The following is a 17,178-nucleotide window of genomic DNA, read 5'->3' on the forward strand; positions in this document are numbered from 1 at the left end:
GTCATATTATCTTAATATATTTTTAGGCTTGAAATTAGAATAAGAAAAGGGGTTCATTTAGCTCATTAGATAAATTTAATTTGATTAATTAATTAATTTGAATAATTAATAATTAAGTAACAAACCAAGACATCTTTTTGTGTGAGATAAAGAACTGAAGCATCTAAGATTCTGTCTTTCTAAAATAATTTGTCAGAACTTATGACAACCTACATAATTTCATACAAAGATTGATAAATTTGGTGGGAAGCATACTTCCCACGGCCCTAGAAAGGGTTAATAAAGCATATTTGTCGTTAAATGCAGTGAGGTGCAAAGAATAAGAAATCGCAAACAATGCATTAGTTAATGAATCAATGAAATAGTAAATATTATAATAGACGTAATTTTTGTAAAATTTAACATCACGAAATTTTCATTTCTTGAGAATTATATTTGAATAAACCTTTATCGGAAGAAACATGTTTTTAAAATATTTCATTTAATGAATACTTCTTTCAAATATATGACAAAATAAAGCAAACGTACGGAATGTAGTATTAAACAATTGAAAATAGTTTATTAGAAATTCAGAAACTTGAGGTTAAGTAACGAAACCATAGTTGCAAATCTTTGTTAAAAATTTTCATGGCATCATTAACGACTGAATATAAAATTTGATTTGCGTTCTGAACCACGGTTAAATGAACTGATATGTATTTGAAAATGAAGAAAAATTAGTTTAAAATAAATGTACTTATTTTAATATGATGATTTTAGCAATAGACGCCCCAGTTTTGTGAATACTGAATAGAAACGTGACGATAGATTTCTGAAAAATAAATAGAGAGATAGAGAGAAAATTTCTGATTCTCTACTTCGAAATTTTCCATACTGCTGTATTGTAAGGGAGTTTGATCATTCCAAGAATTTAATATACGCCAATCCAGAGAGTTGGAAATAATAATATACATCGCGACATATATATTTTTATCAGAAAATTACTTTCATTGGGTGGAGACTCCAAAAGAGTGAATCAGAATTTTCTGATATGGTGGTTGATTCTCACTTCTCTGATGATTAATGTAGTTGTGTGATGTCGAGTTACTCTAATAACGGAATATACTTCTTACGAGATGCTTTTTACCGTGGCCGGTGACGGTCATTAGGACTCAACCATTGAGGGGAGGAGTAGAGGAGAGTGTTGTACCTTTGAATGATTCTCAATCTTAATTTTTTTATTGGCTTCTAAGGTAAGTTCAGGATTCTGTTAGGAATGCTAATTTTAAATTTGATTAGTCATTTGATTTTTCATTTATTAAATAATTTAAAATGCAAAATATTTAAATTTTAACATTTTAAACAATTTCTTTATAAAAAAATTACACGTTAATCAAAAGTACATCATGTATTTGTTGTATTTTATGGTTGTAGTTTTGACAGGGCTTCTTTGACTTGCACTTCTTATAAAAGAATGCGTAAATGAGAAAATAAATTTTATTCACATAAAATGATAAAATGATTATTCACATAAAATGATAAAATGATTATTCACATAAAATGATAATTTATTTTAATTAAATATCTAATGTTCATATATAAAAACGAATCCTTTACAAGAATTGTTATTTTCTAAGGCATCTGTTAGTTAACATAATCATTATGTTACAATTTAATGAATGAAAAAAGTTATTACTGACTTTTATAATTTGAAAGAAAAATGTATCATTCCATTTAGAATTCATCTTTCCTTAGGCGTTCTTTTGTTAAAGCAACTGAATTTCTCATGAATTCCTTTCTACGTTTGTTTTTAGTTTTGGAGACATCATTCGATTTCAGCGCTTGTAACGCTAGTTTTTCAGGACTTTTAGAAGTAATCTTTGATTTAACTTTTGATTTTTCGTTACTCATTCCTCTTTCGCTAAATCTTAAAGAAATGTTTCATATTTTCAGCAAATATTCTTCAGGAGATCAATGGCATATTTAGATTGATAGGAATCTCTGTTGATAACCTTACACTGCTGAATCTTGTAAGTGATATGGATGAATTATTGGTCTAAGAGTTACAGGTAAAGGCCGACACTCGTCATTAGTAAAAATATTCTTATTCTAGAGAACAAAATCTATAAAAGTGAGCTTTTCTATGATGTCATGTAGAATCAGATTTAGTAACCAAATTTAGCCACATCATTAATGATAACAGGTTTACGTACATTACTTAGAGTTAGCAACCATTTTTTTAATTACCTGGTTGTAATAAGTTTTGAATGATCCAGATATATTACTATCTAACGAATGGATTTGATGAGTTTTATGAGAATGAAATATCATGATAATCGCACCAATTTTGTCATCTCAATGAAAACGAAATGATTTATGTAAGGTGTAAGAAGTAACAGAGCAGATATTTTGACTTGGTTGGATATTATAGAGAACGTATTAAAATAACTGAAGAAAGTCCTTTGAAATAAATTAAAGATAAAATAGTAGTCTAAAAATAGAAAATTAAGTAGAATCATAGATAAAAAAATAATCTAAAGATTGAATCAATTAGAATTAAGAGATTGCGGAATATCGTATGCCCAATTATAGATTGAAGTATGCTTAAAACTCAGGAATATTTTAATTTACCTTCCTTCAAGAGTTATCTTCCAATCGACAAAAAAATGAAAAAAATTCACTTTGGGTTCCTTAAAAATATTTACCTTCCACTATTACAGCGGTTTTTCACATTGGAATGAAAATAGATCAAATGATCAAGTGTCAAATATCGATGATATACATGAATTACAATATTCCCCACAATCTGAGGAAATGATCTAGGATGAAAATGATCTCTAGTTTCCTCTAAATAAAAAATATTGCACCTCTGACTTGGTCAAAAGAACAATACATCCCGGTAGTCAACGTTATAACGTGGTACACTTTTAGATAAAAACTTCTATGACTCATTTTTATTGGAAATGAATTAGAATTTACTTGAAATACAGGTGTTAATATATCTATAGTATGCATACACTAATATTACTTCTTGATTCTATCAAAAAATATTTTATGTTTGTTATACTTAATTTTTGGTGCTAAAATCATTTAAATATTTTTATTCCCCAAAGTATCCATTTCTTTAAAAGAGCAGCAAATTAAATTAAGTAATTAGAAGTTCATCTATGTATCAAACACAAAATCTTTCAAAACTTTTTCACTCATTGTTACCTCAGACAGAAGCTTTCAAAGGTCTAACACTTTCTCCCCTCATTATCGTGGCGATGAAAGCCATTAAGATTATCTCAGATGCTATGGCAAGGTAGGGGTAGTTCTTGTACGATTATCTGCAAATTAGGTACGTCAAGCTTTGCAATCAGGACACAAGCGTGATGAAAATCTTAAATTTGTTCTTAATATTTGACTAAAGAAGAAAAAATAATGTATTACATGTCACATCGATAAATAAATTATCTTATTCGATAATGATATCTATGCATATCTAAAAGAGAAAACATTCTAAATTAAATTTCTGTTAAATAGGCATATAAAATAATAATTTACTGCTATCTGAAAATGCAAACAAAATCGCAGATAAAGATTATGAAATATTCGAACCTGACAAATTTATTAATATATTTTATGTCTTTGTTTAATAAGCATGTGTATAGCAACTGAAAAGCAGAACAGTAATTGTTCCTATTCCATAAAATCACTATCAATGCCCAAAAAAATACTTAGATTTATCGAAATTGCGTCAGAACAAAAACAAATTAGCATCATTTAAACCGATGATGTCGAGCTTTAATGTCTTTTTTATTGCATATTAAGACAACAAAGCGGAAAATAAGTGTAAAAAGAATTTTAAGATTTATGTTCGAAACTAAGGTTGCACTCCTTTGCCCTAACAATAACGCCGATAACTCGATAATAAATAACCACATATTTATCCATTAAATAAAACCAAATCGTAAAAACAAGTAAACTTAAAATTTTACTGCCCATCAATTATGTTTTAATACATTTTAATTCAATCATGCAGACAGATTCCTTTTTTAAAATGAAGGAACAACCAACATCAACATATTCTCTCCTATAAAACCAATTTTCCTTCATTTACTATTATTCACTTAATGATGCTTTCTTTGCTGTACTGTAACATCAAGAGCGACTGCTATTCAATTTAACATCCCATCAGCAATGTTATCGATCTTCCATTTCCGTTTGCATGGATCACAGCAGTCTAATGCATGTCTCCCTTTGTCCCTGAGTGGAACAAAATGGAAATAGGAAACAAGGATAGGAGCACCTATTATTTATTCAGCTTCGAAAAAGCGATACCTATGACTAAAGATGGTAGGCGCTGAGGTTGGATCAATGGCTGGATACGGCGCACGATTTCAGCAAATGACACTACTATAAGCCTCCCTCTAAATAACCCTCGTATCTGGAGGGCTCACTTCAACGCCTTTGCCTTCATCCGTGATCTGGTGGAGCCATGCATTCTTAAGGTGAAATGCCTATCGGAAGAGGAAAATGAGTCAGGCATTTTGAGTCACTTCTTCCTGTCTACTGTATTATATAGGAAGTGGAAATGGGGACTATGCCAGACACTATTTGGAGATCGAAGCAAGTTAACGATCTGGAGTGATTTATCAACGTATAAATATCGGAAGACATTTAGGCTTTTAAAAGCTTCCTTAACTATGAATTATGAGTAATCGTGTCCGTGAAATACTGAACAAGTATAATAGTCTTATGGTATAAAACTGCCAAATAATGGACTTCCTCGAGTTCTGTTATAATGCGTAACGGTTATATGAAAGATTACATGACAGGAAAGGAATGTGCCCTCTTAAAGCATGTTCTCTGAGCTATCGGAGAATTGATTGCTAATTTCAGATTAAAACCAGTTTTCTCACATAAATAAGAATTCCAATTCGGTACCAATTCTTACTCTATAAATAAGAACTGGTACTCAGATGAAGAGAGTCTTTACAAAAACAAAGGATTGTTTTCGAGTGAATATTTAGACTTATAGACAGTCAAATTTTGTTAGTCTAAATTCAGTTTTTGTCTGGTGTGAGTATTATTATTCAAACGAGTATTCAAATCAGAAATACTATAACGTGATGTTATTATGAATTTTTATAGTCCGATATTGTCATTATTAATAAAAAAATTTAAACAATATATATTCTAAGGAAAATAAATTTCTCAAACTTTTATTTTAGACTATTATCATAAGTGATTTTTAAAATGCAAACTATGAAATTTTTACGGTGCAAAATAATTAATTTAAAAATTATTTTTTAAAGAAATCCCAGAAACTGTTTTGAGAAATGCACTTTTTTTAAGTAAAAGAAAAGATATTTAAGATCTTAGTACGGACTGAAATAATTTTCAAGGTAAAATAACAATATTTTTTAAACACTCGTAGGTCTCTTTTTAATTTAATTTCTTTTTTTTTTTTGTTTATAAAAAGCATGTAAATGATTCAGCTAAGTACATAAGCACTTGCAGTGGACTAAACTATTTCATACACAAATTGTCAACCTAGAGTAAAAAAGAAAAAAAAAATCTAAATTTATTTTATAGCGATACCTATTTGATGTTGAAAAGTAACATTTGCACTGAAAAATCTTAAAAGTTAAAAACTCAAGTAACTTTTATGAATGTTCATCCTAAACAAAAAAAAAAAAATGGTAGTTGTTTCATTATAAGTGTTCTTGCAATTCAGCAAATATCTTTTATATGACAGGAACTTCAAAACTTCCCCAACAGAAATAAATCAACTAAGTCTTATCATGAAGATAACGACAACATCCGCCAATTCGTTTCTTTACACTCGTACTTGACAGATACTAAGTAAAGCTTTTATCTAATTTTCATCAGTGTCACTTGCATGTCCCAAAAGATGAAACTTGTAGTGCAAATTTTCAATTGACCAAATAGAACAGTTTAAACTGTTTTCGCTGTTCTAAGAAAACTTTCATTGTCTTCTGATTCAATAAGACGCGTTCTTCTTTAAAAGAAGCGTCGTAAATTCTGGCATGATTTGGAAGCAGCTGTCACAAAAATTACGCGTGAATTTATTTATGTTGTTTTTTTATTGCAGGTTATTTATTTAATAACTTCCTTGATAAAATTTAGAAAGTTTGAATCAGTGGATTTCAAAATATCATTTTCTTTCACTTAGGAGATTTACTCCATCACAAAAGATATCGTAATAATTTTAATAAAATAATAATGAATAATATATTTGTATTTATCTCCATTTTTTTTATTTTAATGTGTAAATAAGTATTTTTTTTAACATTTTAAAAACGTTACTGGAATTTGGAGAAATTGTGTGACTTTTGCTCCGAGAAAAACATCTGTTATGGTAATTTACATAGCGTTCAGAACGATTTTTAACTAAATCTCCAGGTTTAGTTAAAGCTGGAAATGTGGCACCTTAACTATTTTAAATATTTTTTTTGTTAATATTGGAGAATATATGTAATATCATTGCCAAATGAAAATACAGCTCCACATATCATTTAATCTTCAAACTGTACGTTGTAATAAAGAAATATCGTCCCAGACTTTCTCATTCTAGTAAATAAGCACTGTATTCCACAATTAAAATGATATGGTAAATGGCAGAATTCGACTAGTATGCCATAAGTACACAATCTCTTTCATGGAATTATATTTAAATAAAATTGTATTTTTTTTTTTAGTTTAGAAGAAAAATTGCTTTATTATGTGTTGTTGTTGCAAAATCTAACTGCAAATTAGTTAGCAACAGTATTTAAATACAAATTGTGCTAAGCAGAATCGTTTTGCTTTTTTTTCTCGTAGAAGGAGAGCATTAGATTCTAAAATTAAAATGGCATGTGGAATTATGAGAATTTGACTTGTATGAGAGAGTAAATTGACTATTGCAATCTTCCATGCCATAATATGGAGTGAAATTTCCTACTTTTTATTTGGAAGCAGAATTCACACTTTCTATATATGTTGCTGAAGCAATATCTAACTACAGCAACAACAATATTAAACAACATATAACTACAAACTATGTAAAGCAGGACCATTTCGACCTTACTCTACCTTGCAGGCGGGCAATGGTTATCAAACTTAAAATGGCATGATAAATGATGAATATTTGCCTTGTACGCCGTGAGTATAAATTGTCTCTGCTACAATTTTCCATGCCATGATATTAAAGTGAAACTTCATACTTTTAGTTCGGAAGCAAAATTCTCTTTTTGTATGTTTTGCTGTAGCAAAATCCCAGTTTCTGTATATAGAGAAACTGCATTTCCTATGCAAACTGAACGCTAAAAAATTATTCTTAGCTTAATACACTATTTAAAATTAACCTCACATTATTCGATCACTGTTTCTTTTGTTAGGATTCATATTTTTAAGTGAATCCTCCAATCAAAATATCGACCACCACTCTCTGCCATGTAAGTACTTTCTTAAGACTGAAAAAAAAAGAAACCTTGCAGCTGCTCTTCATATAAACCTCACTTCCCACTTTACCTTCTAGGACTGAGAAAGAAAGAGGAAGCAGCAGCTAAAACTGACTTAATCAGCTAATGGGACGGCACGGCAACGAACTTCGTGGATTTAAAAGGAGTACAACTTGCAGCGAAGCAAAACACAGAAGTTTCTACAAATATCTGACTTCGACGGAATTCAAGATGATTTTTTTACATCTCCCGGAGTCAGAAAGCAAGAAGGAAAAAATTTAATCTCTTTGAAATAATGTAGGAGCTTTGATTTTGCAAGCTTCAATGAAAAAAGCAGGAAAAGGAAATTCAGAAAAACAGAAATAAGTTCGGCGAACAAAAGCAGAAGCTGATCATTTCCGAGTTTTCCCGTTTATTTGATATAGTTTTTTCCGCTCGCTTTTTTGATACAGTATAGCTTGCATTTTTGTAAAAGAACCATTTGGACTAAGTAACAGTTTAAACAGGTTAAGAGGATCAATTTTTAAAGCTTGCAAAATTCTCTTTTGGTTTCAGAGTATGATTTTTTTAAAACATGTATATTTAAAGCATATAAAAAATAGAAGATTTAAATTGATAGTTTGAGCTGCATATGAGAGATTGCATATTTTTTTTCTTTCTTTCTAGTTTTAATAATTCCCTTTCTTAGTAAAACAATACTTTTCTAAAGATGAAATCCCCTTTAAAGTTAGAAAGTGAAATATTCCATTGATCATATAACTGATTTAGCTTATACAATCTGGATATTTTGCTTTCATATTTCTTAATCCTATATAGATGATTTGAGCTGTTTTGGGTAATCTAGTGGTTATTACTGAACATCGATTGCGCTGCATATGAAAAATTGGATTAAAGAATGAATTCTTTTCCTAACATATTTTATAATTCCATTTCTTGACAAAACAATACTTTTTGGGGGGTGAAATTCTCTCAGGAGCAAGAAAGTGAAACATTCTTCGGATCATATAATGGATTTAGATTGCACAATCAGGTTTTTGACACATTCATATTTTGTAAATTTTGAAATAGGCTTGAGAATTTTAATTATGAGTACACTTTTTTTTCCCTGTATATTATGCATGTGTGTGTGAATAGTTTTTGCCATACCTTCTTCCGTAATCCAAATATCTTTTCCTTCATGTTTTCTATTTCTTTCATGATTTCTATTTCTTTCATGTTTTCTATTCATCATGTTTTCTATTTCTTTCTTTATCTTATATTTTTCTTTAATTCGGTGTTTAAAGTAATTTTCAATTTTTTAGAAACAAATCAACTGTTCTATTTTCAGTGTAAATGTCATAAATACTCTCATGCTTTTTTGTGATATTAGTATTGGTTTCTATGTTAGTTCAATTTTCTTTTCTTTTGTAACTCTTTATGAATGTAATTAATAAATCTGTACTTTTTTAATGAGATGTACTTATTAAACGAAAATCTGTACTTATTAAATGTCATGTTTAATTACCCATTCAATCGTTCAGTAGTCGAAATGGTTACAGATGCGTGTGAGAATATATTCTATAATATTTGGAAAGTTTTGGGTAATTTGATGCCTATAATTTAAAGGTGAGGAAAGGCATTTAGTAGCTCGTTAGGCCACCTACTTAGGGCCTACTGGGCCATGTCATGGCATTAAATGGTTGATGAGCACACGTCGGGAGAAGAATGTTATGGATTCTGTCATCTTCTGGAATTCTTAATCAGAGTTATTCAAAAGCTGACAAACTGTTATGTATTCTAATAAAATAAGACTGGCTGTTGTTGAACAGGCTGTTGGGGGATATGTAGAGGAATACAAATGTTGGCTAATTTCTCCTTAAACTTTTTCATATATTACAGCTAAGACAGATTTACATCTCAGATGCTACCTATATATTCCAAGGTCGCTTTAACCAATAGAAGAGAAAAGTTAGCCTCATATTTCTCACTCATAGCACCACAATTTACCTTTTTTCAAGTCTTTGAGTCAAACCTTAACCTTAAAATGGCTACTCTGACCCACAGGAAGGCACATGGAAAAATCCCAATAACCAGGCCGCCGCAATAGCAACACTGGCGGAAATGTGGTTGAGAAAGTGGTTGGTCTTAATGGTCATCACCGGTCATGGTACAACCCTTCCCTTGGGAAATACGTACGTACGTATTTTATACAAATTATATACAGTTGTGTAGGATATTTCTTTAAGAGTAAGGAAGGAATACATAAACAAGTATTTCCTATTAAAATAATTAGTTCAGATTGCAAAGGATGTTCTTATAATTTCAAAGGGGTTGTTTGTGATAGAAATAAAAGGAAAAGATATGTCAAAAAAAATCTTCTCTACAGATTCAGATACGAATTTAAAATAGCAAATCTATCTATCTCAATGAACAATAATATGCGAGAGATGTATTTCGTTAGATGAAAAGTCATTTGAAAACTTACTTTAAGTACTCAAAAGATTTGTTATTAATGCTGCATCCTATTTTCACTATTTGTCATAATACATACGACTTTAAATGTTATTATTCACAAAATTAAAAATTTTAACCCATTGTAATTTCGTATTCCATTGAATTTGTGTTCTTCAATTTATCTGGTGCACCCTATTCTTAATCCACTAACAGAACAAAGCATTCAGCAATTGTCCCTCTTTTTGTTAATTTATTCCGTATTCCTGAGCTATGTCCTGTTGCAAAAAGGATTTGTTCCTTTATGCCTGACATATCTTGAAGTTTTTAAACTACCATTGTAAACTTCTTGTATATGATAATTGTTAGTCATCACAGTTTTCAGAAATTTCAAAGTTTAGCAGGTTTCACTTCAAGGGTATGTATCAAATAAATATATGATAAGTACATAAGTGGTCAGGAAAGAGAATTTAAGTGATGCAGGAAGAAGTGAATGATATGCAGGAAGAACTTATTTTTATCTAACAAAAAAGACGATCATGGATTAGCAGTTGCACAAAATACTAGATATAATTCTTTGCGAGATATACGAAATTGTAAAGCAAAAATATCTTGTTAAATAAAATCATGCAAGAAAGATGAAAGATAGATATAATAATGCTTGTAGTAAGCATAAAAATATTTTCAAATATGAAAAAAGGAAAAAAAAACATACAAGAAAGCAGTTAATAAAAATAAATTAGTAAGATTTGCATTTTAATTTCTGTGTCTAAAAATTGTATTTCGATGGAAAAAAAATAGTCAATGCTTATAAATCTGGTGCTAATACTATTTAACTTATTAATCAAGTATAACGGAATATTTCAATGAGGAATGATTAGAGTTAATTACTCGGTTAACAGGTTAAAACTTTCATAACTATTTCCAACTATTTTGAGATTTACAAGAAAATACTATTACTTGTGATTACAAGAAAAAAAAAGGCATTATTTGCAAATGCTATTAAATAAGAATTAGAAATTCGAATTATCATTTTTTTCATCATTGTGACAACTGTGATGAAAAATTTATTATTTTGAACGAGATTGTAAAATGTTTATGTCTAATAAATGCAATAACGGCTTTTTTATAATTTAACTAAAATTATTTATCATAATTAAACCATCATTCAACATGACTAAATAACTATTTTATTCTAAGAATTTTAAATCTCTCTCTCTCTCTCTCTCTCTCTGCGCGCGTGTGTGTGTGTGTGTGTGGCGTGTGTGTGTGCGCGCGCGTAATGATATTTTAAACCAAATTAAGTTCCAAAACTATCTTAATTTAGCCCATAGTAAAATATTCTATTTTTTCTTGATCTCATTCCAAGTACGAAACTGTGTAAAAATTACTGCGCAATCAGTTCTAAGTATCAAGTGAAAGTGATCCCACCGGTGCCCTTGCCAAGGTGTCAAAGGTCACCACGTGTATTAAATTGGCCCGTGGCCAGCAATCCCATGTTATATAAAACTAGTGAGCATTTATTTCGGCCCTATTTCTTACTTCTGCTTTTGTGCCGCTCTGAGCCTTCTTGTAAATAAATCATGCCTGTCTCCCCAGGAAAGAATAAAACGAAATTAAAAATACAAAGTATCTTCACTGCATGTCAAACCTGCATTCTGCTTCAACCAAAATATGTTATATTATATTATATTATATTATATTATATTATATTATATATATAATGAAATAATAAAATACAGTTTAATCTCCATATATCAATAATTTCTATATACAAAATTTTTCTTTCCAGTAATCTTCGATTTCCAATAGCAAAACTGTTTCAGAATATTTATATATCAAACAAGACTTTTGCTATAAAAATTATGAATACATATTTCAGTTAAAAAGACATTATTGATACCGTTCTTTAAAAGGCATATAAATTCAATGAGAACTGCTTTAATTGTCTGATAGTTTAATTCTTTTAAATCTACTTGGACCCAAAAAATTAATTATGCACAACTATTCTAAAGAAAGAAATAGTGAAAAATTTGAAATATTTATTTCTGCATTTTGACACTTTTATACTGCAAAATTTCTTCTTAACGATTTTTCACCAGGATGCTTCAAATTTGACTGTAATTGCTATACTTAACTGGTTTTGTGACAGAGACTGTACACATGATACTGCTATTTAACGAAAAAAGTCATATTTCCCGAAAATAATTTTAACTTTAATATTCCTTAGAGAATCTTATCAACTTCACAAATATATCAAAGGGTAATCTTCTGTCACAAATAAATATGAAGCGACACCCTTTCCTTATGAAAGGTCTTTGAACTTTATTCGTAATTTTTTTCCTATTGTCACTCGTAGGTGTTGTTGATAAGTAAAGCTTCTTTCATATAAAAGGAAATTCTTCATTAAACTTCAAAGTAAATAAGGAAATGATTAAAATTTCAAACCTACATGTGAGAATGTCGCCTAAAGTAAATAAAATGGAAATTCCAAGCATGCGTGCATCCCATTATTCTTATAGCAGCTTACGTCAAAATGATACATTTTAAAGCAATGAAACGAAAAATGTATTTGCTAATATTGAAAAGTGTTAAGAATAATTTTGCTCGTTTCATTATTCAAGGATTTGAATATTTTTGCATTTGATATCGCTTTAGGATGAATAGCTTTCATCTAGTTCTGAGAAGTTTGATTTTATTTTATTTCTACTCAAATTTAAACTTACGTGAAAATTATGCAGGGTATATTTAAATTTCGATTTATAGGAACTCAATCCAGTAAAATCTTCCATTTTCAGAATCGCTTTTGAGTTTACATTTGAATAAACAGAGTAATTTTATTTATAAGCGAAGAAATGCTTTATTTCTTTTGTTTTTAATTTAAGAACAATCGAAGCTCTGTAAGAATAATTAATTATGTTCATAAATAATTGATGAATATCTCCAATGAGTAATAAATATAATTCAAATAAAAATAGTTAAAAAGAAGAAAGAAGAATTTAGTTCAAAGTAGAAGTTAGAAACATCATGAATTAAAAACAATTTTTTCATTTACACGTTTTCTCAAATTGCATCCTTTAGATGAAATTATTTTGATCAATTTACTCATTGCTAGAGTTGTAAATTTATTTTTATGTTTCGTTTAAAGTTGTATATTCTTATTTAGATATTTTGTACAATTACGAAAGATTTTACAAAATTATATTTAGCTAATCTTATACCGATGAAAATAGTTAGATTTTTTAAAAAAAATTTCACAATTTTTGAAGACACTTGTTGGAAAAAAAGAGATTCACTTTATATTTTAAAAATTTGCGTTTATTTTATTGTAATTTAGATTTTTGGCTGTAGCCAGTCTCTATCCACAGCATTTTATTATACAATAGATAAAAAAAATATCTTTAAGAACAAGTAATGGAAACAAATAAAAGAACTTTTTGATACATTATAAAATCCTTATGCATACACTTTTTAAAACTTATTTATTGAGTAAATACATGCTTTCCCCGAAATCCACGTTTGAAGAAAACCTTTCAGGAAAAAATAGTTTTGTAACATTTTAATTCTTTGCAAAAGCAATATTTATAACAATCCTCAATTTATTGAACAACATTTTAAAGTGAATTAAAGAAATTATCTAATCTGAACAAGAATTTTCTGATTATAATTAAAAACTTGGAAAAACTGAACTTCATTGCTTGAATGTAAATTACAGGACAGTCTTTTAAAAAATGTATTATTATCTTTTTTTTAAAATCTAATTATTGCTAAATCCGAAGCAAAATTTTCAATGTATATATTTTAGGACATTGAAATACATTTGATGGTAATTCCTGATACTAAAATTTTTACTGTTATAAAGCTTTTTAATTACAGCTGCTGTTTCAATTAATCCTAAGGTAAAAAGTCAGTTCAAGGCAACTCAAATAAAATATGAATTTACTGGCGTAGAAAAGCTCAGAAATATCTTTCATTTAAGACAGTATGTCGAGCAATTGTCGTCACAGTAAAATAAAGAACAATAATAGATAATAATGGGAATAAAATAGGGAATATTAGGGAATAACGTATTTCATAAAAGAAATACTTTATCTCCTATTCCATTTTTAAATAGTTGACAAATAGATAACGGGACGGAATAGCGATCGGACGCTTTATTCGCTTTAAACAAGAAGCTAATATTTTCCTAGAATATTTCCATGACAATCTTAAACATGCTTTCAAATCATTACTCTTAATATATAATTAGTACTCCGTTTAAGTTTAATTAATTTGATTCTCAAAATCATATATGGCTTAAATCCAACTATGCGTAACATTTTATTTTTAAAAAAGCAGCCAACATATTCTGCATAAGAAAGATAAGAGAATGTATGAAGTATTATATTAATCTAATTTTCAGGTTATAAACTTAAATTACTAATTAAAATAATTCAATTAAAATTTATGTAGTTTAATTGAAACTTCTTTCCTAAAAGAATTCTCAATTCAGTGCAAATCTGATGAATTAATTATTTAATTATTGGAAATTAATTAAAAAAAGAACATATGAACCAATAAGCGATGTCAGGGCAAAATTTTGTTAATGAAAGATTTTATTTAAATCGACGGGTTAAAGTCAAAGTAGTGCAAGTCACTTTTATATGGATTTAAGTTTAAATTGTAATGAATAAGCAAATTCAATTCAGTTGGGCCTTTGAATGTAATTTTTGAATGTAACAGACTAATAAAATATAACATTGCAATATTTTTGTTCATGAATAACACAGTATCGTTTGCGACACTATTTATAAAAAGAAAGAAAATATAATTTAACGCTAGTTAACTTGAACTCGTCCGATACTTATTTTAATTAACATTAGAATGTAAATTCGTTAAAATTGTATTGAAATTAGTTGAAATAATTTTAGCGTTCTCGAGTGTGGATTCAATAATAAATTAAAAATAAAAATAATAGAATAAAAATTTAATGTTATTAAATTAAATAGAATTACTGTAACGAAATAAAAAGTATGAGGCATTTAGCAAAGTAAACGAAGTTTTATAAGAAAAATATTAATTATTTTTAATTTTATTCTAATTGAATTAAAAAAATTATTAATTTGTGAAAAGAACTAGGTTATTACATTTTTGTCGATTTTGTTGGGAATTTTAATAAAATTTATTATTATTTAATGTATTATGTTTAATGTATGTATTATTATTATGTATTATGTATTATTATTTAAATGTATTATTATTTAAATATATTTTTTCCATAATCCTTTCAAATTCCTCTTTTTGTCTAAGAAAATCACACAAAAAATTAATCTGAGATCCGTAAGGTAAATAGAGCGATTTGATAGGAAATGCTCGAGCCGCGTGATAAGATGCAGTTAACGTTATCATTATAGACAATTTCAGTGCATGACGTAATCACATAGCACACAAAGTTTTTATCTCGCCTTTGTGTTTCCTATCCTTTCGTTAAAATTCAAGAATGATAAAAAATAAATTTTTCAAAACAAACTTCAAAGAGACTACTGGAAAAATATTATACGTTTATTACTAATTATTTCCACGTTTGGACTGCTCTTTGCTTGGGAATTTCTAATGCACTTAAATATTAGATAACAATGTTTATTACAGAATATGCATTATTAATAAATTTTATTCTCCATTTAACCTTTTAAGGAAGAACGAATGCTGATTTTAATTTCTTGTTTAAGCTTCTAAAAAGTTGCAAAAAGTAAATTCGTAGACATGTAAAACATAATGTGTAGTAATAAAACGATAACAACAAAAATATTAATCTGAAAATTTATAATACTTTTTCAGTATTAAATTAACCTTCAGAATGAAAAGACGTTCCTTTTTGGAAATGAAAGAATGCAAAGGAAAAAAAAAACTACAGGATGTATTATCAATGAATGTCTTTTTAGAAAGTTTATGTGTCTTAAAATTAATTAGAATTTTGCTTGTATATATTTGCACAAGCAGAAAGAAAAGATAATGATCCAAAATTTACTTAATTAGAAAAATTACGCATTTAAAATAAAATTTCATTTTATAAACAATTATTTTTACTTTCTTATTAAAGTGGAGATGATATGTCCTGACTCAGATGCATTGCTTAGTGAGTTTATATTGCTTAATGAAGCTAATTAGTTATAAAAACATAGAGTTTGTAAATTCATACTTCATTAATTTCCTCCGCAGAATTTTTCAAGTTGATGAAATTCGGTAAAATGTTTTGAAGTCTAATTTTCTATAAATATATTTTTGTACTGAAATCAATATATAATAATTAGTCTTAGACATTTTTTATATATATAAAAAAAACAATTCATTACCTATCTTTATAAGAAATGCCTTGTTCGCTTTCAAAGATTTAGATTAATTCTATAAACTCAAGAAATATTAGATTTAGCCAATGAACTGTTTCGACTTCTTCGGAAAATGCATATCTAAATTGTCATAAACATATTCACATTATATAAATATAATAAATAATTAATTATAAATACAATAATTAAACAATAATTATATAAATATAATAATTATCACTGAATAAACTCTTCATAACTCAAAATGCTGTACTTTTACTATGACGAGTATACTCGTCAAAAACAGTGAACTGGTTAAAAATGAATTTGAATCTGCAGTACAAAAATTGAACAGTAAAAAGAAATGTTATATAATACCTTTCTTTTAAGGGAAATACTTGCTGAATATAAAATATAAAAAAAATTAATATTTCTCCCTTAATTTTTTATTATAAGCAAACGTATACAAGTTTATCAGCTTAAAAATTCTAAAACTTTCTAAACGATGAATTTTCTTAAAGTCATAAAAAATAGTAAACATACCTTCCTGAACCTGGCTGTAAGCGGTCGGCAATGGCTTCCAGTTTATTAAGAACATTCATTTGATTTCGCTCCATTGCAGAAAGGAGAAAACTCTCAACAAAAAAAATTAATAATTGAGTTACTTTAACCACGTGTTAAGTCGCCAAACAAAATATTAGTAACAGAAAGAAAGTGGGCAAGTTTCTATCAAAGCAACAATCGCAACTAAATGAAAGGCTGCTGCAAACGCAAATAATCGGTGTGAAAGTAACTATAGACGCCGTAGATTTATCAGTGTAGCTATGGATACTGATAATGCTTGGGTCAAAGTGCTAAAAGAAGTAATATCATATCTAATAGGACAAAGAAATAACCCTATCTTTAAATATTTCGAGCTAAACGATCAAAATTTGAAAATTTATCAATTCTACAAAATTGCGATTTTGAGCAGACGTGACAAAAAAAATTATAATTTATAAATTTTAGACAAAAGC

The 17,178-nt window shown here is 28.2% G+C and overlaps 1 protein-coding gene across 1 annotated transcript in view; it reads right to left on the reverse strand.

The window, feature by feature from the left end:
• The window catches only part of LOC129960317 (CUGBP Elav-like family member 1), a 1,029,875-nt gene extending 1,012,988 nt beyond the window's left edge, over positions 1-16,887 (reverse strand). The window contains exon 1 of the mRNA XM_056073674.1: positions 16,706-16,887. Coding sequence (XP_055929649.1) covers positions 16,706-16,779 — 74 coding nt within the window. The 5' untranslated portion in view covers positions 16,780-16,887. The remainder of the gene's footprint in view (positions 1-16,705) is intronic.
• Between the last annotated feature and the right edge of the window lie 291 nt (positions 16,888-17,178).

This window comes from Argiope bruennichi, chromosome X2 (genome assembly GCF_947563725.1).
Source record: "Argiope bruennichi chromosome X2, qqArgBrue1.1, whole genome shotgun sequence".
Classification (NCBI taxonomy): domain Eukaryota; kingdom Metazoa; phylum Arthropoda; class Arachnida; order Araneae; family Araneidae; genus Argiope; species Argiope bruennichi.